Source organism: Eptesicus fuscus, chromosome 3 (genome assembly GCF_027574615.1).
Source record: "Eptesicus fuscus isolate TK198812 chromosome 3, DD_ASM_mEF_20220401, whole genome shotgun sequence".
Lineage (NCBI taxonomy): Eukaryota > Metazoa > Chordata > Mammalia > Chiroptera > Vespertilionidae > Eptesicus > Eptesicus fuscus.
This window is the reverse complement of record NC_072475.1, coordinates 24,138,443-24,164,396: the sequence shown is the minus strand read 5'-3', so window position 1 is coordinate 24,164,396 and position 25,954 is coordinate 24,138,443. Positions and strand designations below refer to the sequence as shown.

Sequence of the window (25,954 nt, the reverse complement as noted above, 5' to 3'; positions counted from 1 at the left end):
CCTCCCCTGCCAACCTGATCTCACCTCCAACTGCTCTCCCCTGCAGGCCTGATCTTGCCCCCAACTGCCCTCCCCTGCCGGCCTGATCTCACCCCCTATGGCCCTCCCCTGCTGGCCTGATCTCGCCCCCAACTGCCCTCCCCTGCCTGCCTGATCTCGCCCCTAACTGCTCTCCCCTGCCAGCTTAGCTTGATTGCCCCTAACCCCCTGCCAGCCTGATCTCACCCCCAGCTGCCCTCCCCTGCCAGCCTGATCACCTCTAACTGTCTCTGCCTCAGCCCCCACCCCCATGGCTTTGTACGGAAGGAAGTCGGATGTCCGGAAGATGGCCGGTTGACCCAGTCTAATTAGCATATTACCCTTTTATTAGTATAGATAGATTATATAGGATAGGATTGCTTAAATGGGGGTAGGAAGCCTTTTTCAGCAGGAGGAGATGCTCTTGGCAGACAAAAATACATAATCCCTATATCTGGACTGATAGCCAGCCACATGCACTATACTGCCAAACTGGTCATTAAAAAATTAAACCGCTTTCTTACACCTTACACCAAGCAGCTGTTGCCCTTAAAACCCCTCTTCAGCCCCCACCTTAAGTTCTGCCTTCGCAGTTCACCCAGATTATGTTCTGATTGGTCGGTTTCTATGCCAGTCAGTGTCAAAAGCTCCACCTCCTAGGCAGCCATTGGCTCCTCGCAGTTCACCCAGATTTGGTTCTGATTGGTCAGTTGCTATGCCAGTCAGCGTCTCCAGGCCTATCTCCAGGCCTGATCAGAGAGGTGGGGCTGATCAGCAGCTGCCCCAGGCTGCTGGCCAAGCCTTTAGAGAGAGAGAGGCGTGGCTGCTGGCGAGGACTGGAGAGAGAGGCAAGGGCTGATCAGCAGCTGCCATGGAGGCTGCGGATCAGACACTGCTTCTCTCTTCGGGCCTCGCCAGCAGCCTGGGGCAGCTGCTGATCAGCCCTGCCTCTCTCTCTCTCCAAGAGGTCAGCAGTTCAGCCCGCTCACCAGTCCCTGCCCACCCGAGCCTGCTGCATGCACAGCCTGGCTCAGTCATCCCTTCGGTCGTTTTGGACATTACGGACCCTGGCTCTTAATATATATATATTTTCCTTTATTTTTTAAACAGGAAGATGTAGCTGTTATTACCTAAGGAATTAAAAATTTAAGCAAAAAAAAAAAAAGACAGGACAGTTCTATACATTTGTTGGAGTATTTTAATGCAGTGGCATAAAAGATGGACTTAAAAACAGAAGAATGCTTTTTCTTAAAGAAATTGTTCATAGGACTTAGGGCAGAGTCCATGCCTGGTACCAAATGTAATGAGGGCAGGGCAGAGGTGCATCAGCAAGGATCAAAGGGAAGGAAGTAGACTCAAATATTATCACTTGTCAGTGATTCTTGTTGTGTGTCCCAGCCTTGCTTTCCCACTACTTCCTCTGATACTTTACATCTTTGTTTTAATCACCACTATAATTTTATATTTTTAAGAAGCCATTTTTGCCGAGTATGCTCAAGGAAAGCAAATGCTGTCCTGTCTTTCCTCAGAGCTAGGCCTCTAATGTAAATTTCAGAATATAAGCAGTGAAGAGCTGAGCCATTTGCAACAGGCTTGGTGGAGAGCAGTCCATATTCTCCCCTGCACAGAATTCCGAGGCTCCAGGGCACTGTTTGGATGTGCCTTTTATAAGCTTCTACAACAAGATTCTGGTCTTTTGAATCACAATGAGAGTATTTGCTTTTTATTGTGCTTATTGTTATGGTTGGTCTTATTCTTAAAGCTATATTTTTTTTAGCATTAGTTTTTCTGAACTTTTCTTTCATGCCCTTTTACTCTAATGTTTTAGAAGTCATGCATTCTATTTTTGTTTATTCTTGGTTTCTTTGGATTAAGCAAAAATGTCTTTTTTTCTACTGCAGCTCCAAATAGATTGGGAGAAAATCAAAGTAAAAATTGAGATGGAAATTACTAAAGAACGAGAGCGATCATCAAGCAGCCAATCCAGCAAGATTTTAGGGCAAAAGCACTAAATGCCATGCTTATCTTTAAGAAGTTTTACCTGCTGAAACTAATTCTGATAAACCAGGGAAAGCCTGTGTTCTTCACTAAAGAGAAAGGTAGAATCTTTAAATATGAGCACTTGCTGTGTATTTAATGCTAAAAGTATATTCAGAAAGACTAAACACAATTATTGATGTAATTTCATCTTTTATATTTTTTAGTCTAATAGTTCGCAAAACATTCCTATATATTTATGATACGTCTATGTAGTGTTGCTTACATTCCACATTTTTGTCCATTATTTTATCCCTGAATCTTCAACATGAACAAATATTAATGCTGATAATAAAATATTATACTTTTAAAAATGTATGCTATCATTAATTTCTGTTTGACTTCTAAATCATAAAGTGCTCTAAAAGTTTATTTATACAACAAAAATACAGGAGGATGGATTTATGAAAATGTACAATAATACGTATACTTGTATAACAATGTTCATAGCATTATTCACAGTAGTAAAAAGGTGGACAAAAAGATGAATGGATAACAGATGAATGGATAAACAAATGTATGTACGTATAGTGGAATATTATTATTCAGCCTTAAGAAGGAGTCGCATTCTGGCACATGCTACAACATGGATGAACCTTGAAAGTATTACCGTAAGTCCATGGTCAGCAAACTGCGGCTCACGAGCCACATGTGGCTCTTTGGCCCCTTGAGTATGGCTCTTCCACAAAATACCACAGCCTGGGTGAGTCTATTTTGAAGAAGTGGCGTTAGAAGAAGTTTAAGTTTAAAAAATTTGGCTCTCAAAAGAAATTTCAATCGTTGTGCTGTTGATATTTGGCTCTGTTGACTAATGAGTTTGCCGACCACTGCCCTAAGTGAAATAAGGATATGACCCCACATGTGTATGACCCCACTTATTGGAGCTACCTAAAATAGGCAAGTTCATTGAGACAGAAATGAGAATGCTGGTTGCCAGGGGCTAGGGAAGGGAAAATGGGGGGTTATTGTTGAATGAGTACAGAATTCCTGTTTGGGAAGGTCTAGGAGAGAGGAGAGGTCTGTGGGGGCAGGTGGGGAGACACAAGCTCATTTTTCATTTTGCCTGCTTTGCTCTGAAGCTACTCTTTCCCTACAATTTGACTTGAGCTATTGGACATCACTCCTGGCCACTTGTGACCCGTGGATCATGTGCTCGCCATGCACTGTGCATAACTTTTTAACTGTAGAGATTTCTAAAATAGACCATTTCAAAACAGTTCAGAGCAATTCAATTTTTCAGATGTTTCCAGATGTTCTAGATTATCAAAAATGATCTTGATACTCTTCCACTGTAAAGCAGTGTTCATATTAAAATTTTTAATTGGAAAAACACTTTATAAATCTGTGGAAGTAAATCAAGTGGCTGTAAGCCTATCTCTATTTGGGAAATATTATCACCAAAATAGAGAGTTTAAAATTATTCACTTCAGGAGCAATAAAACATCTACCGAAAGTATGTTTTCTTTTTCTAAAGTCAACTGGGACTGTACTAGAGAGCTAGTGACAAATAATGTTTACTTCTACACAAAAAATAACAAACTAGATTTGCAAGCCAAGACACTCCACATGCCTAGCATTAAATGCTAGAGCAAGCATGTCAAACTCGTGGCCCACGGGCCACATGTGGTCCACAATGAATATTTTTGCAGCCCAGCCAATATAACAGTATGTAAGAATCGTTTTAATAAAAATTTCGTAACTTAATTTTTACAATATCCTTTACACATAATTATTAATAACGAACTGCAATGTTCGCTAATGACTGATTACTATAATTGTGTTGCACTCATTTCCCTTTTGTGTCTTAAGCACAGGCGCACCATTTCTCTCCACTAATACTAGCAGCAAATATTTTAGCAGCCAATTGCCACATCATTAGTCTTGGACTGACTTGTTTGGTGTGTGCAATAGGAAATATTTTGCTTTCGGAGAACAAGAAAAACAGGTTTATTTGCGTTATGCTTATTAATTTGTGCAGTTATTCAGTGTCTGGTAAGTTAATGTTCAAGAAAGAATATTAATTTTTCTTAAAATGTTCTATTATCTTATGTTAATGATTACTCATTTATTTCAGCCCTTTGTATTCAGTATGTTTCTATCGAAATAAACCTACGTTTCTATGAAAATTGAAGCTTTTGTTTTTATGCGGCCCACATAAACTTCAACTTTGTTTATTTGACCCATGTTGGCCTTTGAGTTTGACATGCTTGTGCTAGAGGGTACTTTCATAGAGATTAATATTTACAATGTGCTAGAGGATTAAATTCTTGAAATAAAATACAGAGATGGAGAGCAGTTACCAGAGGTTAGGGTCTAGTGAGAGGAAGAAGGTGGATGTGGCTTTAAGGCTATGCAGAGTGGCAGGAGGCAGCTCTGTGGTGATGGGACAGCTCCCTGTCTTGATTGTGGTGGTGGTTACATAAAGTTACACGTGTGATAAAATTGTACAGAAACAAAAGCGTTTGGTGCAAACCTGTACTATACATATATGTTTACTGTGGATACAGCTATATGCAATAAAAATATAGAGACTATTCTAGAAGGATACTACACAGTGGTTAACTCTCAAGTTGGAGGAGTGGGCAGGGATTGAGGGTCATGTGTTAAGAGGGGACTTTTATTATAATATTTTCCTTTTTTAAATAGGAAGATGTATGTGTTATTACCTAAGTAATTAAAAATTTAAGCAAAAAATAAATACGGGTCGGTTCTACACATCTATTGGAGTATTTCAGTGCAGTGGCATAAAAGATGGATTTAAAAACTGAATTTTCTTGTGCATGTATTTATATTGTAATAAGGTTTTATTACTGGCTCTGTCCCTCAATGATATATTAAATTATAACCATATTTCCATATTAATAGCTGTTTTTTAAAATTCCTACAACAATGAGGTACCATCTCACACCTGTCAGAATGGCTATCATCAACAAATCAACAAACAACAAGTGTTGGCGAGGATGCGGAGAAAAAGGAACCCTCGTGCACTGCTGGTGGGAATGCAGACTGGTGCAGCCACTGTGGAGAACAGTATGGAGTTTCCTCAAAAAACTGAAAATGGAACTCCCATTTGACCCAGTAATCCCACTCCTGGGAATATATCCGAAGAAACTAGAAACACCAATCAGAAAGGATATATGCACCACTATGTTCATAGCCGCACAATTTACAATAGCTAAGATTTGGAAACAGCCTAGGTGCCCATCAGCAGATGACTGGATCGGAAAACTGTGGTACATCTACACAATGGAATACTATGCTGCCATAAAAAAGAAGGAATTCTCATCATTTGCAGCAACCTGGATGGAATTGGAGAACATTATGCTAAGTGAAATAAGCCAGTCAATGAAAGAAAAATACCACATGATCTCACTCATTTAGGGATAGTAAAGAACATTATAAAGTGGTGAACAAAAAGATAGATACAGAGACAGTAAAGCATCAAACAGACTTTCAAAGTACAGGGGGAAAGTTTGGGAAAGGTGGGGGAGTTATGAAATCAAACGAAGGACTTGTATGCATGCATATAAGCATAAACAATGGACGCAAAACTCTGGGGGGGGGAGGGCATGTGTGGGTGTGGGGTGGGGGGGGGTAATAGTAAGATATGTACACATATAATACCTCAATAAAAATATTAAAAAAAAAAAAAAAAAAAAAAAAAATTCTTCATTGTTTAAAGTATTACATGTCTCCTTTTTCCCCAATGACCTCTCCCTGGCCACTTCCACCCCCCAATAGATGTTTTGTCATAGTTTAAAGGCTGCAGAATCCTGCTTTGTATGGCTAGAACAGAATTTCTTTAATCAACATGGGATAATTTATACCAGTGCTTCAACGGGTTTCCCTGTAATCAGATCTTTGCATAGGACCTGATTATTTCCATGGGATAGATTTCTAGTTGGGATTTAACTGCTGAATCAAGGCTATGTACATATAGGGCTTTTGATAACTATTAAAGGTCCACTTCTGACACATTCTGGAATGTAGGAGTTCCTCAGAGCTCAATGCAGAAAACTTTTTTATGGCCTCAGATAGCTTTGACCCCTCCTCGCTCCCAAATCCATTTGCAGTGACAATGCCAACCACCTGATATGTAACCTTTACTGGGTGCCAGGCTCTAAGAGCTTTACCCTCTGATGTACTGCTTTTAGTTTCCTTCTCAGAAGAAATTGAGGCATAGAGATGTCAGGCAGTTCAACTGGAATCAGCCCTAATAAGCAGTAAATGTGAGGTCATAAGCGTTGACAACTTGGTCCCAGAATCTATAGTACCCCCAGCTTGGGAGGTGCCTTTATTTATGTATTTATTTTTAATTTATTTGAGAGGGAGAGAGAGAGAGAGAGAGAGAGAGAGAGAGAGAGAGAGAGAAACATCAATAATGAGAGAGAATGATTGATCGGCTGCCCTTCCTACTGGGAATCAAGCCCGCAACCCAGGCATGTGCCCTGACTGGGAATCGAACCATGACCTCCTAGTTTATAGGTCGATGTTCAACCACTGAACCACACAGGCTGGGCAGGTTTTTTTTAAATTGAGATATCATTGGCTTATATAGTAACAATATATTAGTTTTAGGTGTACAGCATGATGATTTTATATTTGTATATATTATAAAATGATCACCACAATAAGTCCAGTTAACATCTGTCACCACACATAGTTAGCATTTTTTGTGTGTGATGAGAACTTTTAAGACCGACTCTTTCAAATGTACAGGTCTTTCATTTCTTTGGTTAAATTTATGCCTACGTATTTTATTATTTTTTATGCAATTGATTATTGTATATTGATATCGTGTCCTGAGACTTGAGTGGTTCATTTATTCTGTGTGGGGTTTTTTTTTTTTTTTTTTTTGTAGGAATCTTTAGGGTCCATGTGTGTTTGAATATACGTTTGTAATTTATAAAAGCAATAAGATGGCTTTTAAAAGGTCTGAGAGAAATAACATTTTAGGAGAATAGTTTACAAGTTATGTAGTCACTCATTCCTCTACCAGTGGTTCTCAACCTTTCTAATGCTGCGACCCTTTAATACAGTTCCTCATGTTGTGATGACCCCCAACCATAAAATTATTTTCGTTGCTACTTCATAACTGTAATTTTGCTACTGTTAATGAATCGTAATGTAAATATCTGTGTTTTCCAATGGTCTTAGGCGACCCTGCTAGCAGTTCTTACACAAATTCTTAAGACCATCGGAAAACACAGATATTTACATTACGATTCATTAACAGTAGCAAAATTACAGTTATGAAGTAGCAACGAAAATAATTTTATGGTTGGGGGTCATCACAACATGAGGAACTGTATTAAAGGGTCGCGGCATTAGAAAGGTTGAGAACCACTGCTCTAGACTATAACCTGTTTTGGGATTAGACCAAAGCATCAGGAATTGAGTTCCTGTACTACTTTATTCAGACCCTTTGAAAAGTTGTAGCGAGCTGCACTTTGATGCCATTGGCCTGTACGGAGGCTCTCCTGTTTAGGAGCCCCTGGAACATAGTTGGCGTAGAGGTGGTCGAATGTGTTAGACCTGACATAACAGTGTCCTCTTTATGAGGCCTCACAGGACAGGCATCTCCCAGATCGCAGGGCCAGGAAGATTGGTGCTCTGACGCAACTCGTCTAGTTTTTATTTACAAACCAGAATCTTTTAAATGATCTGTTTCTTTCTTTGTATTTCCTGCTAAAAAGCCCAGAACAAAGGAATAGCCTTATTTTCCAACTCTTCTTTTCCTATTTGCCTTGGTTTCTTCATTTACTTTTGGGGGGTCTTTTTTGGTGTGTGCCCTTTTGTAAATGACTTTAAACTAGTTTTGGTGTAAGTTAAAGAATGGCTGGATGTCTGGATGAACAGGTGCATGGATAAGTAAATGGATGGATAGGATAATAGATGTATTTGTGAGTTGTTTTTTAAATCTTTGTGGGAAGTTTATCATTTGGAGCCCTATAAAATACAATTAATTTCATTTCTATAAGTTTGCCTTTTAAATATTTAATGACAGTTATTGTGCCCTGGCTGTCTCTTCTTCAGGTTAAAAATCAGAAATGTTCATATGGAAGCCTGTATATCAGACTTGTTTCCACTACACCTGAGTGGGTTTCAGTGTCCCTTGGGCCAATGCATTTGTCCCCACTGCTCCACTTGCCTTCCTCTACCTCCTCAACTTGTATTCTCCCGGCAGCCTGTACCCTCCTCTGCTCCGACAGCCCTGATGTCCCTTCTCCAGGACCCACTTCTAAGGCCACTGCTTCGCCCTTGTCCTCACCCACAGCTTCTCTGTCTATGAAGTCTCAAGATCCAGTATCCCAATCCCCTACTCCAGTGGCCTATCTTTCTAGCTCTTCCCACCTTTGTCCCACTAGCATCTCAAGATATCCACACTTTTTTTTTTTTACACAACTTTCAGAAACTTTATTTTCCATCCACCTTATTTCCGTTCTGTTAAGAATTTGTGGGAGAACAGCTTAGGACCACTCAGTGGTTGTTCCTACCCATTCAGTAGCCTGAGCAGTGGGGGCTGCAGACCAGTCTTCAGTGGCAGGCTGAGCACTCCAGTCTTCAGTAGGAAACTGCTGAATGGGTAAGAGGGCACCTGCATGCCTTCAGACCAGTCTGCGACCTCAGGCTGAGCAGCAGTGAATGCAGGAGCAGGAGCAGTCCATTCACCCTGAAACTCCTCCTTGGTCACAGCCTTTTCAGCAGCGGCCTGCTCTTCCTTTTCAATCTCCTCAGGATCTCTGTAGAAGTAAAGATCAGGCATGCCCTCCCACGGGTGTTCATGGGAGGTGGTGCCACGCATGCATAGCACTTCCCGGGCCAGCATCCACCACATCAGACCCACTGAGTGAGCCCCCTTGTTGTTGCAAGGGATGGCAATGTCCACATAGTGCAGAGGGGAGTCTGTGTTACACAGAGCAATGGTGGGCAGGTTAACATAAGACGCCTCTGTGAGAGGCTGGTGGTCAGCCCTGGGGTCAGTAACCACCAGAAGTCTCGGCTCCCGGAAGGCTGCCTGGACCTGGTTGGTGAAGGTTCCAGGAGTGAAGCGGCAATAGGAGTGGCTCCAGTGGCAGCAGCAAACTTCAGCACAGCTCGCGGGCCAGGATTCCTGGACGATATGACACTGACGTCAGCTGGGTTTTCGATGGCAACAATGGCCCAAGCTGCCAGCAGAAGCTCCTCCCAGGTTCTCTTCAGATTGATGATGTAGGAGCCATCACTTTTCCTTTTGTAGATGCGCTGTTCCATCTGGAAGTCAAGGTTGGTGCCACCTAAATGGGTTCCTGCTGCAAGGAATTTGAGGACATCCTCCTCCTTCATTTGCAGGACATCAAGGGCTCCGGACATTGTGAAAAGTTTCCCTTTAAGTTACGTGGGAACCGAGAACAGCACCGTATGGAGCCCTCCCTGGGTAGCACAGAAAGCAAGATATCCACACTCCTAACCATTTCCATTTCATTCAGTCTGCCACTATTAGCCCTTCCTCGCCTGCCCAAACCCAGTGTCTCTTTTCCTACCCAGGTTTTCAACCACAGTGTATCACCTCAACCAAAACCAGCCATTAAGACCAGATGACAGATTTTTTTTAAGTTAATTTTTGTTTTTCCTAAAAGTGTTTCTATTCTTAATTCAAATGGTTAATGCCCATGATTAACTGGAAAGGTTTTTGAATCCCCACAAGTGTATTTGAATTTCACACCAAGAACCCAGTGATGACCATATGTGTCTACTCCCACTTGAAATACATGTTCATGCCCTGGGCATAGTTGTTGAGTGCTTTCTATACATTACCTTAATATTCATTGAAATGAATACTTCATTGGAGGTAGTCCTCTCCCCAGTTTGCAGATGAGAAACTAGACTTGGAGAAGTTAAGCAACTTGCTTATGGTCATAAGACTAGTAAATCTGGAGCCCAGAGATTCACTAGGTCGCCCAAGTGTAAACCAGTCTCTCACACCGTCTGAAGTCTTAGCAAGCGGTCATACCCTACCAACAGAATCTTCAGTTAGGAAGCGCTTTTTGTCCTTGCCTCAGTGTTGGCTGGCCCGGGGTATTTCATTCTAATGTTAGAGTCTATGGTTCTCATTTTTATGCTGAGCATACAGAAACCATCTGTTTCTTTTCCTTTTAAAAAATATTGGACAAGATTCACCAGCTATTTTAAAGAAATGCTTTTTCAATTTTCAAAATTAATAAAGTCAGACCAGGAAGGAGGCACATTTGTTGCTTAAGGAATTGGCTGAATAAGATGGAAAAGAACAACAGTTGAGTTGTTTTTGTTGACCATTTCAGGTTTTATCTAGGAAACATTTCTGCATTCCCACAAATAATTTTTTTTTGAGTTATTAAAGATTCCTGGCCCAGATTCTATTTTAATAATATTTCCTTAAAATAGCAAAGAACAAATAATAGCTACCTTATTTCGCCTGTGAAAAAACAGAAAGCGATGCTAGTGTGATGCTCTGTAGCTACAGCCACAGCCCTGACGATAAGATATTTCACGAGGTGAAAACACGTTGAGAAGGTTAGTGGTTAAGAGGACCAGCTCTGCAGACAGACAGGCTGGATTTACCTCCTGAAGCTCCCACTTACCGGCCATGGGCACACGACTCAACCTCTGAGCTGCACTTTTCTCATCTATAAAATGGAATAAGTGATCCTCAGCTCCTGCTGTGAGTTTAAAATGAGATCATATATGTAAAATGCCTAGCACAGTGCCTGGTACAAGTAAGCATTCTATGAAGTCTAGTTATTATTGTTACAATCATCATGAAAACAAATGAAAAGTGTCACCTCCACAGCAACTACCAAGAATGTATCTAAAGTTGTGCACATATTTACGTTTTGTTCTTTGGAAGAAAGACTAAAATGTGAATTGCTACCAAATTTTCAGAGCATGCTAGATATAATGACATTTAACATAATGTGCTAGAAATAACGATAAAGAATTGCCAGAACTCAAATGTAGTATTATACATTTCAGGAATTAACTTGTGACATTGTTAATAACAAAGATTACAGATATTTATTAAAACAAAATTAGGTGTCCACAGAAAGCTTAAAACTCCAAAGCAGAAACTCTAAGGCTCCTCAGAACACTGCTGAAAACACCAGAAGGAAAGGCAGAACTGTGGGAGATGTGGCTGGTATCAGAGAGCTCCCACCATACCAAAGAAACAGGAGCAAATAAACGGTGCTGATTGCCACAGAAAGCTTAGAAGCATGCAAAGCACACACCAGAGCCAACAAAAACTCTTCTAAGAATCCTCACAGGAGTGCTGAGGGCACCTAAAATAAAACCAGAACCCACGGAAGACCAGCAGCTATCAGGGAGCTCTTGTAAACACCAAAAGAACCAGAGGGGCAAATACATGACGATGATGTCCACAGAGAGCTTAGGAACACTTGAAAGCAGAATCCAGAAGGAGTATAAAATCTAAGGACACTCCGGAGACTGCGCGGGGAACTGAGGACAATGCAGACTCTGTGGAAGGAGACCTGGTTGGCAGCAAAGAGCTTGTAAAAACACCAAAGCAAGCCGTGCAACTAGAGAGCGAAAGCAACCAGAACCCCTTACCTCCCAAGTGGACATGCAGAAAAGATGAAAACCTCACAGGTATCAACCGATTGTGTAGGAACCAAGGAAAAGGCAGAACCAGCGAAAGACCCAACAGCAAACTGTGGACCCAGAAGAGAAGACAATCAACAAGAAACTTAGGACAGCTCCCAGGGAGAATTGTGAGTCGGCCAAACTGATAGTTAATCAGGAAACTTCTGAGAACGCATGTGGAAAAGGCTGAACCCATAGGCAGCCACACAGACACTGCAGACAAAACACCTAAGGAAAAGGGAAGTCAAGTAGGAGACTTGACAGGTGTCAAGAACCTCATGACAACCCCAAAGCAGAGATGTGAATCAATAGAAAATCCTACAGGTGTGATAAAACTTAACACAGAATTCTAAGGTACATCCAGGAGAAGATCTGAAAGACATTACAATTACTTATGGCTATTCCAAATTTTGAAAATTTATTCACAGGAAACCCTTTTAGTAAGGATTCAGATATATCAGAGAAATTACAAGAAAAACCTAAGATATCTGTAATAAAAGATGTGAAAAATACTATTTAAGAAAACAAAGAGAAAAAATACTAGAACACAGAGTGTACTCATCCTATATAATAAAAGCCTAATATGCTAAGTGTCCAACTGTTCGACTGTTTGACTAGTCGCTATGATGCGCACTGACCACCAGGGGGCAGACACTCCGACCGGTCGGTTAGCTTGCGGCTGGGATCTGGCCAATTGGGACTGGGCGAGACCAGTTGGACATGCCCTGGAGCCCTCCCACAATCCCTCCCCAGCCCGTGGGAGGGACCCCACTAGTGCACGAATCCGTGCACTGGGCCTCTAGTTTTTTAATAAAAAAATGTAGAAGGCTGTAAAAAACTTTTTAAAAAATACCAAAAGAAAACCTGAAGCCAACAGGTATCGATTCTTTGTTGAAACCATCAAGAAAAAAAGAAAAATGCAATTAAAGACTTCTTGGAACCAAACACTTAAGGCAGAATCCAAACAAGACACACTGTTTGGAGGTTGACTGTAGTGGACTTGAAGAAAATTCCTCTTGTAATACTTGTGAATACTGGTATGAATCCAAAACAAATTCCCCTGAAACTGAAGACGTGTGGCCAAAGAACTTGCAAGATAGAGTTGGTCAAAGAACAAGATCTACCCTAAAAACAAACAAAAATTTCAAGAATCTAAACATTCACCTAGTCAAACAGATAACGTGCAAAGATAAATGTAAAGAAATCGGAGCTCGCCCTAGCCAGTTTGGCTCAGTGGATAGAGCGTCGGCCTGTAGACTTAAGGGTTCCAGGATTGATTCCAGTCAAGGTCATATGCTCGGGTTGTGGGTTTGATCCCCAGTGTGGGGTGTGCAGGAGGCAGCCGATCAATGATTGCCTCTCATCACTGATGTTTCTCTCTCTCTCCTCCTCTCCCTTCCTCTTTGAAATCAATAAAAAAGATATTTTTAAGAAAGAAAGAGAGAAAGATGAAAAGAATCCTGTGAAGAGCTTCTAAGAAAAAAAAACTGTGAAACAAAAGACAGAAACTGTTACCTCAGGGAAGAAGTAAAACTGGTATAAGTCTACCGGAATCTGATAGCTTGGCTGGTTCAACAGGAGCTGTGCACATGGAAAAAGGTGACAAACCAATAAAGAGTTTGCAAGAAAAAAGTTAAATCTACAACTGAAGAGAAGATACTTTTAAGACCCAGGAAAATAAAATTAATTTTGTTCTGGTAAAATCTTTGACCAATACAGAAGAGGAAATTCACACAGACCAAAATAAAATAGGAGTAAACCCAGAAGTTTCTAATATTTTTGTCTGATGAAACAACTACAGCCAACAGAGGAGCAGAAAAAAACTATTGACAGTTTCTCAGATAAATCGGTTGTGGGCTTGATCCCCAGTGTGGGGTGTGCAGGAGACAGCCAATCGATGATTCTCTCTCATCATTGATGTTTCTATCTCCCTCTCCCTTTCCCTTCCTCTCTGAAATAAATAAAAATATATTTAAAAAACACACAAAAAAGATAATCTAGAAGCAGGAATAAAAGTAATGTAAAGCTAGAGGTGTATTCTAGTCTACCCAGTAAAACAGATAGCACATCCAGAGGGAGCCAAAGAGGAACTCATGCAGAATATCTATCAGAATGTAAACCCGGAAACCTCCACAGTCAGATGCAAATAGAAAACAAAGGAAACACCTTGGAAAAGACTGTTTTATCCAGAGAACAAACTTTGTGCAAAAGGCCAAGTCAAAACCAGAGTGATATATCACAGCAAAGATTAATTTGGAATTCTAAGAGATGTGTTTCGGAGGAGTTGAGGGAAAATGTGATGATCTTTAGTTTCATGGCAAGCATAAATATTCTTTACAGTATAATTTTTTTGTCATAAAACAAGTGATTTCTGTAAGTAAAAGAAATTAAAACGTTATGTTCTATAGCTACTTAAAGTATAGGTTTTATTTGACATTCGATTATAGGCAAAATTAAAAAAAAAAGAATGAAGACATCCTTTCCAGCCCTATGGAAAATAGGAGGTCTTAATTATTTTTGCAATTTGCTGGTTGCTGATTCATTCTTTGGTTGATAAAATATCTTTCCTTTGCCTACCAGTTATTAGCCTTTTTGCCAATGGACGAGAGAATGAAAAAGTAAACTCTAAACCAGTAAGGTCAGGTATAAACTTGCCAGTATTCTGCTGATTGGTTGTCTGCAACTTACACGTTTGGAGAGATGGTTAGTGGCTGGGTTGCTCAAAATAAAACAACTCATTGCTGTTTCTCTTAATCTGGAAATCCAAATTGGTTATGATTTGTGAGATTTTTACACAAGTCAATGCGGAATATTGTATAAATCTGAACACCATACTTGTGTTTGTAACGTATCAGTTTTAGCTCTGAATTGTTTCTTTTATTAATTCCATTTGAGAGAAACCATATACATGTATTGGACAACATTAAGGTATTGCCTTTTAAACTGTTGAGGCCATTTCCTTAATATTCCCTTTGGCCTTTACAATTGAATCTTGTTTTCCTTATAGAGCACACCTCATGCCATTTGGCACAATTGCCAATGAATGCCATTTTCCATGGTTGAAGCACACTCACATTTGCAGAATGCGGCAATTAATGGCTTCTTAAAACTATCATTCTATCTCAAGATGACATTTTCCCCTTGGTTATGATATTGAATGCCAATAACAAATTGCTTTGAAGCAACTGGTGATATATATATGTGATTTAGAAAATCAATCATGTTCTCTCACATTCCAGATGGACTCTTACCATATCCAGGACCATTATTTCCCTTCTCATGAGAAGTCAGTGGAAATAAAATACGCTTGAAATGTTTTCGTCTGTGAATTACTTTGATAATTGAAAGCCAGGAGCAAAGGCTTAGTTAATACTGGAGAACTGATACTCTCAGGTGGATTTGGTTAAAATGTGTACATATGTAGCAAGCAGCCTTGCAAAAATTATCAGTCACAGACTATCCTCCACAGTATCACACACACACACACACATACACAACACACACACACACACACACACGTAAGAGAATAAGTAGTTTCTACATTAGTAACTATTTTCTACATTTCTATTTTCTACTGGTCCTATGTAATAAATAACTTCCAGGTGAAATCTGTAAAACTGAACACCCAGATACTGACCTTAGCTCTTTAAAAATGTTTCTATCCAGGTATTCTAGCACTGTGAACACATACATTCTGTGTGTATTAACATGATATATTACATATATGTGTATTACTATGAGACATGTTGATAATACACTAATAAAAATAGTTCTTGAGATTTTTTCCCTACAAAATTATGCCTGAACAAATCATCTGGTAAATCAATGAAATGCAAAATCAAACAAACCAGAAAACCCCCACAAAGTGGAGTCGAACTCATTTTTATTCAACTGGGGGATGTGACTAAAAGCTTGTGCGATGTACAGGGGAAAAACAAATGGAAAATTTGTAATTTTAAAAATCAGGAGAACCTCATTACATGATTGGTATTACATTATAGACATTCTGAATTTTTTAGGGAAAGAAGCGTTCCATAGTTCATACAGGGAAATATACTTGATCCAGATTATAAGTGTGTTTTTAATAAGGTTTTGCTGTAAAGTTCAAGATGTTAGTAGCAACAACATATAGGATATACCTTATATGCTGATACTTGGATGTTTATGTTGACGTTTCAGATATGGGTGAATTTTAGGAAGTGTCTAAAACAGTGTAATCTCAAAGGATAAACCATTTAAAAGAATATGGCAACTTTCCAGTTTGATTGGTGGGTAGTACTGATAGTCACATGTAACTAAAATTTACACTGTTTGAGAAACATAAATATATGTGATTATTCAATATAACCTGATTTCATTAAATTATGTACCATTCTCAATTGATATTGTCTCAGCTCCTGATGCTTTTGCCAATTCCCAGCTTAAAACTGCTTTTGAATGACAAAGATACTCATTTCACATTTTAATATAACACCATATAGCCACACATCTGATAAAATTGGCAGAGAGAAAGATTTTAATGTTTTTCTGTTTTAATACACTTCAGAGGATATTAAGGACAGGGTCATTAGCTTTTGAAAGTTTAGAGTAAACCATCCTCTTCTAAAACAATTCAGATATTTTCAGATTTCGCAGGACTGTCAGACTTTTTCAATCCTAAGAACAACATTTGTTTCTAGGTACACACAGGTGTGAGGTCCATGTATGTAATCTTTCTTAATGTTAATACTCATCCTTCCTCAAGCAGAGAAACCTCTTTTGTTTTCCTTCTTTTCTTTTCATGATAATCATAAGCACTAGTAATTATATGGCATACCAGATGTGTATTGTACATAGACAATATGTATATGTACATTAACATAATGCATTTTAATATCTTACCATTTGCTTAAAGGACGTTTTATAGAATGGTAGAACTGATACAATGACACTTTTTTTCCCCCTTAAGAAAGGTTGACTGAATCCTTCTATAGCACATTACTGCACAATTATGGCTTTAAACAAGAGTTACAAGTCACAATAAGTTCTTATGTTTTGTATCATGTTGTGGGATGTATTCCAAATGGAAAATGGAGGGGAAAGTGCATGGCATCGTGCTTCATGGTATGGCATATATGTATCATATAACTATGTAGTAAATGATACAATGAAGACTTAAGACTACATAATGTATAGTTATTATAAAAGTTATATATTATGCCACGGTACTAAAAATAAAATTTATTCTTCTCAAATAGTGAAAATAAGGTATCCTTCATGTTGTCACATGTTTCCTCATTCGCTCATGCCTCCTTTTTCCCCGTTGTAAATGAAACAATGTCCAACATTTTATTAAACAATAATTGAGAGTGTGGGCAATTTCTGGGCCATTAAGGCCTATAAAAGATGATCAAACAATTATCTTGCCATTAATCGCAGAAATACCATCCTGATACGTTCAATACATGGTAAAAATATAAAAATAAAAGACAAATATAAATATAGTCTCAGTTATTGAAAAATCAAAGTCCAACTGTACTTTCTTACAGATAGTGGTCTTGGATATACGTAATTCCTGTATCTTAAATTAGGTACAGCAACTAACAGGAGATCACGGGTATTCCCCCACCAAATTGTGAGCCATCAGCTGTGACCATGCTTGGCCAGGAAGACACGCAAGGGTTTGGGGGTTCTTCTCAAGGGAGGCATTGGGTCACACCCTAACCTGCTCTTTCCAGGCTGCGGTCTCCAGCCTCGGCTCGCCCCATACCACACCTCCCTCTCCACCCATCCTGGGAGACGGTGACCTGTCCTGGAGAGAGGGACAGGAGTGGACCTCCGTCCCTTCCCCCTCGTCCCTAATGGATGCTGCCCTTCTCCGGACGCACTCAAGGGCTCACGGGTTCTCCGATTCGGGAAGCAGGCACTTACGAGGGAACACAAGCTGAAGGCGGGGACCGTCCTTCCAAGTTGCGCTCTGGCCTGGTCCGCTGCTGTGGCCCCGCCGCGCGCGCGCCTAACGTTTCCTTGGACCGAACGAAACGCAGGGAAACTTAAGGTCGAGAGAAAGCGTGTGACCCCAATCCAGTCGCCTGGCGATCGGGCGATTAGCCCGGGGTGGCAGGCGAGGTCAGAGGCAGTTGTTGGCGGCCACGGCCATCCCAGCTGCGCGTCCCACCCGCAGCCCCCAGCCCAGTTCGGTCCTCGTGGTCCTCGAGGGGCCCCGTCCCGGGCGCTCAGATGAGCGGGAAGCGGCCCTCGCCGCCGTCGTGCTCCCCGGGGCCGCCACTTCGAGGGCGGCCGAGCACCGACACGGGCAGCACGACCTCCCCGGGGCCGAGCTGCTGCAGCCGCATGGACTCCTCGTAGGTGGGCAGGTACTTGACCTCCTCGTAGCTGGGCAGCTGCAGGAAGGCGGGCGAGACTAAGCGCAGCTCGTGCTCGGAGGCGCAGGAGGGGACCAGGAACCCGCCGCCTCCCCGGGCCCGACCGCCGCCGCCACTGTCCAGCAGCGAGTCCTGGGAGCCGGCGGCGGCCTCATCCCGCAGCAGCGCGGGCGAGTCGTCGTCGTCGTCGGGCGGCCCCGCGGCTCCCGGCGGCCCGGCGCCCCCAGGCGGCCCCGGCCGCGCCTGCCCGGGCCGCGCCTGCCCGCGCGGGTACCTGCGGGGACTGGGGCAGATGATGCGCTGCAGAAAGTAGCCGATGGCGAAGAGGACGAGCAGGATGAGCAGCCCGGAGAGCTTGCGCACGAACCAGCCCACGTTGTCGAGGAAGGCGTGCAGCGGCAGCTTGCAGCAGCGCACGGCCGTGGCGTTGGCCGCGTCGCAGCAGCGCTCCCGCTCGCCGCACGCCAGCTCCGCGCAGCCCCCGCCGCCCCGCGAGGGCGCCACCAGCGCCAGCGCCAGCAGCAGCAGCAGCGGCAGCAGCGGCGGCGGCGCCGGCGCCACCGAAAGGCCCTCGGCCGTGACCCCGGGTCCCCACATGGCCGGCGCCGACTCGTCGCTCAAGTCCGAGACCGGGGTTTGGGGAATCCGTCCGCCCGCGCACCCGCCGGCCCCTCCGCGGGCGCTCGGATCGGGCCCCGCGCGCCGCTCCGCAGGTAGCGGCCGGAGAGTCCTCACTTGGCCACGCTCGGGCGGGAGGAGGAGCCCGAGGCGCGCCGGGGCTGCGGGAGGCGGCCGCTCCTCGCCGCCGGAGCCGCTTCCTGAGCTGCTGACCTTAAACCCGCGCGCCCAGCCGCGGGGGCCAGGCGCAGGGCGCCCGGAGCCGCCCAAGATGGCAGCAGCCGCCCGCGCGGGGCCGCCGCGGGCATCCCGGCCCGGCCCGGCCCGCGGCGCTCTCCCGAGCCCTCCCGGTCGCCCCCGGGGGCTGGAAGGGTTAACCCGCCGAGCTCAGCCCCGGAGCGCCCCGATCTGGATGAATTCAGCCGTCGCGCCCTCCCCTCCAGACGGGCGGGGGCGCTTCCTCGCGTAGGTGTCTCCGTTTTAAGTGATTGGATTTCCCCAGGAATGTTATTTAAATGGACTTGCGACTGGGATTCGCTTACCCATCCTTTTTTTTTTTTTTTTTTTTTGTGATCTTTCTGATTAAAAATGGATGATGGCCATTAATGACTAGCGCGGCCCCGCAGCCGTCCCCAGCGCTTGGGGGGCAGGGGTGGGGGACCTCTGGGTGGTTCTGCTTTCAGGCAGATCCAAGGGCCAGGGTAGTTGGCACCCCCCCCCCACCCCCCAGGAGACCTCCTGAACTGATCAAAGAACTCCCCGGAGAGGCTCGGGTCGCAGGCACCTCGGAAGTTTCCTCCGAGGGGCAGGGGAGTCCTCTGCCAAGGTGACCCCAGTTGGCCAAGGAGAGGAGGGGTGGGGGTGGGGGTGCGCCTATTTCCCCAGCGGCTCTTCCAGCGACCCCACACCAACCTCCCACCCGCCACTGCACCCGAGGCACAGAGCAGGGACTCGGTTTGGGGTAGGAGGAGGCCTCTCTTCCCGCGTAAATAACCCCCCTGCGAAATATCAAAGGGGACTTGTAAGTGGTTGGCCACGTTCCTGAACATCGATCTGCGTCTGAAGGGTCTTTTTCAAGGTTATTCTTATCTGCGAGGCTTGCCCTTAAAAGGAGAGTCTGTGCTCCCGCCGAGCACGTGGGGGCAGAGTACCTGGCCCTGAGCCTCCACCCGCAGCGGCAGCCCCTCGGTGCCCGGGGCAGGAGGGGCAGTGAGACGGGCACATCTGCTGGGGGGGTGGCCTTACGCAGCCCCCGAGAGCCGCACGGCGGGCAAGCAGGAGCTTGCACGGTGATTAAGGCAGACGGAGCCAGACCCTCATCCTTGTAGGATTAGAGTTGATTCATTCCTCCAACCCCCTTAAGTACTAGGACCCTTATAGAGAAACCAAACAGGAAATTCCACAGTCGCTGAGAGGGAAAAAGTTAAAAAAAAAAAAAAAAGCAAAGGAAAAATATAGACACAAGATTCAACTGTAGGTCGGATAAAAGTCAAGATTTCCCTTCGAGAAAGTCACACTGTGCCTCCCTAACAATCTTATGGACCAAGGTGAGGGGCGGTGGTTTGCCTCGGCTGAATGGGAACATTTAAGATATTTCTGTGGTTGGGAACCTTCCTTTGCCTCACATTCCACAACAATCCGTTCTCCTCGCGGAGAAACTCCTCGGCGTCTCAGACAAGATAACTTCACGTGCAGCTCAGCCAATGAGCGCAGGTCCTTTTTGCTAAGCTGCCCAAAGCCATTTCCCTGTGCCGGGGTCTGTTTCTCTGTAGGGAGGCTGGACTTTTTGTGTAATGCCTGATTAACAAGGGTTTTCAAACTGGGGTAAGATAACGGGATGGAAATGATTCATTTTACAACGATGAGAATGGTGTTATTCTTTCATCCACCCATCCTTCTGCCAAATTTACACTAAACATTTTCTATCCCTGGGGTGAAGACAGGTTTGTACTCCCAGCTGCTGCTGAATGGAGTCAAGGAGGGATTCCAGAGAGGGAGGCAAAGGGCACCTTCTTCCCTGATCCTGACTTGTTCTCACTTTCCCAAAGGAAAAAGAAAGTTAATGAGTTTCAAACAATCCCAAGGATGAAGGCAGTTCATAGCCTGAGATGGGCTTTAAAGTATAAAGTTGTAAGTATATAAAGACCTCTTTTGGGTTTTTATTATCTGACCTTTTAGGGTTTCTGCCAGTAGTAGTGGGAACAATGGCAAAATAAAGGGGGAGTTGCATGGTTGATGATACGTAAGAAAAAAGTGCCCTACTCACTGTTATTTTGAAATTACTAAGCAGCATTTAAACGGTCTCATTTCTGTCTGCCTTTAAGGATTAGCATTTGTTTGTAGACTATTAGGACACAGAACAACATAGATCTTATATAAAACAAAACCTTGGCAGAGTTATCTAAAAACAGAGAAAAGGATGAGGTCTTCAAAATAAGTATGGAAAGGATTTTTATTTGATTTTTTCCTTTCCTTCCAAATTGATAGCCCCAAAGCATCATCCATTAAGGGCCCACTACAGAAACCGGCGCCTCTTTATTTCTCCTCTGATCTCTCAGTCTCACTTAATTCATTTTTATTTGTAATGTAACTTACTGTGCACAATCTTTTGAAGGAAGGAAAAGAAACCTTATAGCTTTAAAAGCCCCAGAAAGACATGATCTTCATTACTCAGCGTTCTTATTCTTTATATTTGTTTAATGCACGAGTGGGGTACACTTAGCTCCCAGAAAGTCACAAATTCAAGCTACTTGGTAAGGAGAATGGAATTTAATCATATGTTCCATAGAATAATTGGAAGATAAGAAAGATCACAATGTAAAAATAAAAAGAAACTTTATTTTTTTTTTTTAAATATTGGCACCAAACAGTGCTTAAATACGTGTGTGCGAGAGAAAAACAGATGGGAGATGGGGACTGACTTTTATCCAAAAAGCATGGTGTCTTGGGAGTATAGCTCGGTAAAAATTAGAAACATTCACTGCTTTATCTTGCTATAGTGCTTGAATAATATTTTTTGAAAATTTTATCTTCCTCCCTTATTTACACTCATATGAATGAATGCCTAATGAGCCACTTTTTAGAACAGAAGGAAGTAAATAGAATGTAACAAAACTGGCTACTGTTTTACCTGAGCTGCCTGAGAGCTTGAGAAAGCCTGGGAGACCCCACCATGCAACTTTCTGTTCTATCGCATGACACCTGGTCCAGAGGGAATTTCTGTCTGAGGTCCCCTGACTGTGAACTCGTGCCTTCAAGCCTGGGGAGCAATAGCTCTGCCCTTTTCGTGTCCCTTCTTCAAAATGTCTAAACACGGGCACTTGGGTCCTTGTAAACAAACTGGTCCATGAGAACCATCTAGTCCACGAGAACCCCTAATTCGGGGTGTGCAGCAGATCCCGTTACTACTAATTTGGTGTTAAAGTTGATCTATCCACCTCCTCATGTTAGGTTTCCTTTCAATTTGCAATGTGTCCTCCCTGAGCAACAATAAATTAAGGGTGTTATTGTGACTAGCATATGTGTGCATAAATGTGCCTTACCCAGAAATGATTTGTGATCTGAAATCATCTTTTTAAAGTTCTTTTCAGATCGGATTTCTTTCCTCAGCCATTGAATAAATATTTAACGAAGGCCCACTCGGCGGAGCATTCTGCTCTCTTCTGGGGATACTATGAAACCAAACTGTTCCCTGTACTTGGGGGACACTAATCAGTCATGTTAATGACTCACTAATTCCTAACAATGATCAATGATTATAAAGAAGTGCAGGGTCACCCGGCCTGCGTGGTTCAGTGGCTGAGCGTCGACCTATGAACCAGGAGGTCACGGTTCAATTCCCGGTCAGGGCACATGCCCAGGTAGTGGGCTCCATCCCCAGTGTGGAGTGTACGGGAGGCAGCCAATCAATGATTCTCTCTCATCGTTGATGTTTCTATCTCTCTAGCCCTCTCCCTTCCTCTCTGAAATCAACAAAAATATATTTTTTTTAAAAAAGAAGTGCAGGGTCCTCTGAGTTTTTACACTGGGTGTGATTTGGACAGCGGAGAGATGGGGGTGTCAGCTGGAAAGACCTCGCTGAGAAAGTGCTCCTTAAGAAAGGAGCAGGTGAAGAGGAAGGCTCCAGGCAGAGGGAACGTCATGGAACAAGTCCCTGGGGTGGGAAGGCCCCTCGGGTGACATCTCTTATGTTTGGGGCAAAACCTGTGTCATTTCTACCTCAACCATTGAGACTCTCTCCTAGGTTAGCTTTAAGTAGAGTCAAGCCATCCCTGCTGTTGTTCTATTTTAAACCAAACCTGGTTCTCTACAGGGCTCTGTCCCCGGCTGTAGGTCATCGTTACCTCTGCGCTTGCTGAGTTTCCCCTTGGAGACGAGGAACGTGTCGACACGTCCTGTCTCTCCATCGCCACACTCCTTCCTGGCAGTGGAGTTTGGATTTCCTTTCACCTCTATGAGTTGGCAGCTCGGTGACCAAAGGCCTCTTCCAGCCAAAGGCTTGAACTAGAGAAAAGTCAACGTGAGATGGTTTGTGTCTTTTGTTCAACGTAGGCACAAAAGGAAGAACTGTGGAACTCTTTCTCCCACGCGGGAAGTTAGAAACAAAAGGTTGAGTACTTTCAGGCCCATATTACTTTCGTAGTGTAATAAAATGTAGACATGACACTATGAAAATAATAGATCCGTTTGTATTTGGACTTTTCAGCTTTGCACAACACTACCGCATCCGTTGTCTTGTTTTCTCCTTACTGCGTTCCTGTGAGATGAGTTGAAGTTATTATCATCCCTTTCTCCAGCTGCAAAGAGGTCAAAACACCCGAGTCATGGCGCAAACTGGTGGCAGCACTGACACAGGAATCCAACCGAGGCTTGTGGGTCTGCGTCCAGCTAAGAAGGGTGGGCACGCACCTCACCCGCTCACTGACTGGGGCTGGGCCCAAGGGATCCTGCGGAGGAGGCACTTGTCTTCCCTCTGACAGTGTCTGATGCATTAAGAGGCCAATTAGAAGCAAAATGTCTGAGACTGGAGCTGGACTCTGTTCTAGACCATAAATACAAGATTTTTCTGAGGAAATAAAGCTCATATTTCTGTCACTTTGTGGCCACTGTCGGTAACCCATTAACAATGGCTTAGGTAATAATGTGTCAGGCCAACTATTTTTGTATGCATTTCTGCAAACAAAAAAATAAATTTCCCTTCTTTGTTATATTCCATTCTTTATACATGAACTAAGCCATCTAATGCTCATCAATATTCTAAAGGTATATGCTTGGAGAAATAAGGATATATTAGGGCCTGAGAAAAAGGAATGTACAGTATTATTTATCAGTGATTTCTATATTCGTGTTGCTTTGTAACAAGTTATCCGTTTAATCCTCCTGGCAGACTTTCTCTTTATTTCTGCAGATACGAAAACCAAACCATATACATTAGGAGACACATTTAGTGAGGCCAAGGAGATCTGAAAAGAGAATTCCAGTTATATCCGTTGAATTAATTTTTTTCTCACTCATGCTTTTTAAAGGGTCAGATGGTTGTCGTTAGAATGTATTTATTCGTCAGTAGGCTCACATTGGCAGGAAAACCATACAGCATGAAATTATTTCATAAGGTGAAATAGTTTTATAAGGTGAAACATTTTTACACTCCATTGTTTAAACTTGGAACTCGTACTGTACTCTTTTCCTCCCTTTCGTTACCAGGGAGAATGGAGTGTTCACACCTTGCTCCGAGTGTGCCCTGGGAACCTGGCTGGAGTGTGAGGAGCCTGTGCCTGCTCAGCATCTTGCCCATGACTTTATAGTCAAGGGCAGCGGTGACTCTGAGCCAGCCATCAGTCCCGGAGCAGGGCTGTGGTCCATCTACCCAGCATCCTACTTTTTTTTAAAAATCCTCACCTGAGGATATTTTTCCATTGATTTTTTAGAGAGAGGGAAAAACAGAGGGAAATCTCGACGTGAGAGAAACACATCGATTGGTTGCCTCCTGCACGAGCCCCGACCAGGACCCGACCGGTGAGGAGCCTGCAACCCAGGTAAGTGTCCTTGATCAGAATCAAACCCGGGACCCTTTGGTCCACAGGCCAACGCTCTATCCACTGAGCCACACCGGCTAGGGCTACCCAGTATCCTACTTTTAACATTAGATGACATGGGATACCTGTCTTCTAAGACACTTGCCTTAAAAGATTGTGAATATACGCATAACCCATAGACACAGACAACAATGTGGTGATGGCCCGAGGGAAGGGGGGCCTGGTGGCTGGGTGGAAGTGGGCAAAGCGGGGCGAAATGGGGACATCTGTAATAACAATAAAAATAAAGTAAAAAAAAATAAAATTATTTCTAAAGTTAAAAAAAAAGAAGATTGTGAATCTATCCCAAATGTCCAAAATTTTCCTTAACTATTTTCATCGTAGATTTATTAACTGCGAATTTTAAAAGAGCCTTTCAGGTACAATCATAACATTCTTTTTCATCTTTATTCTCCACTCCTTTCTCCCTGCACCCCCACTTCTGTAAAGGACTACCTGATACAGCTACCAACCCCCTGATTTAGAGAGTTCCCCCTTCCCCTCCCCCCCTCCCCTCCCCTCCCCTCCCCTCCCCTCCCCTCCCCTCCCTTCCCTTCCCCACCCCTCCCCATCTTATTGGTCAAAACCACATAAGACACAACTTCAATGTCACCTCCTTTCCAAAATCTCAAGCATCTCCAAGTCCACCTTCCCCAGATGGAAGTCATCTCTTCCTCTCTTCTTGGAATGCCCTTCACAACGTCTCCCATTTGTGGCGATTCTCATTTTCTACCTCATGTTTCAGGTGGTTATGTTTATGTCTTAATCAGGGTTTCCAGAAATGAGCTCAGGGCAGTGGCTTTGTGTCTGTGCTTCTGCAGAGCAGCGGTTCTCCATCCCTCTGTGAACTGGCCCCCTTTTGACGACTTGGGGAGGCTCACTGAAGGGTTCCCCTGGACGCATGGTACACCCCCACCCGCTGCTGTGTAGGTTATTTGCACGCAACTCCTCCCTGCCTGCCTGGGCTCTGTAAGAAACTCGTGAGGCCAAGTTCTCCCCTGTCTGATTCGCTGTTGGTCAATCCGCTTGCCTCCTGCAGCCGTGAGTCCGGTCATGTCCCGTGGGACAGGCCTCACCGCACCCAGGTGGGCTCAGCTGGGACGAAAGGAGCTGCTCAGGGCTGGGAGCGCACCTTGAAGAGCTTGCAGGACTCCAGGCCGCCAGGGCCGCCCGCTGCAGGGCCCTCTGCCTCCCTCGGCGGCTGTACGTGGTAAGTGCCGTGTG

General features: G+C 43.6%; 2 protein-coding genes and 1 pseudogene across 2 annotated transcripts in view; 1 reads left to right on the top strand and 2 right to left on the bottom strand.

Moving 5' to 3' along the window:
* Nucleotides 1–2,337, top strand: part of IFT80 (intraflagellar transport 80) — an 82,890-nt gene extending 80,553 nt beyond the window's left edge. Inside the window, exon 18 of the mRNA XM_054713686.1 lies at nucleotides 1,920–2,337. Coding sequence (XP_054569661.1) covers nucleotides 1,920–2,030 — 111 coding nt within the window. The 3' untranslated portion in view covers nucleotides 2,031–2,337. The remainder of the gene's footprint in view (nucleotides 1–1,919) is intronic.
* Nucleotides 1–18,635, bottom strand: part of C3H3orf80 (chromosome 3 C3orf80 homolog) — a 36,554-nt gene extending 17,919 nt beyond the window's left edge. The window contains exon 1 of the mRNA XM_054713692.1: nucleotides 17,584–18,635. Within this exon, the coding sequence (XP_054569667.1) occupies nucleotides 17,889–18,635 (747 nt within the window). The 3' untranslated portion in view covers nucleotides 17,584–17,888. The remainder of the gene's footprint in view (nucleotides 1–17,583) is intronic.
* On the bottom strand, nucleotides 8,521–9,465 carry LOC103286691 (40S ribosomal protein SA-like; annotated as a pseudogene).
* Nucleotides 18,636–25,954: the final 7,319 nt, after the last annotated feature.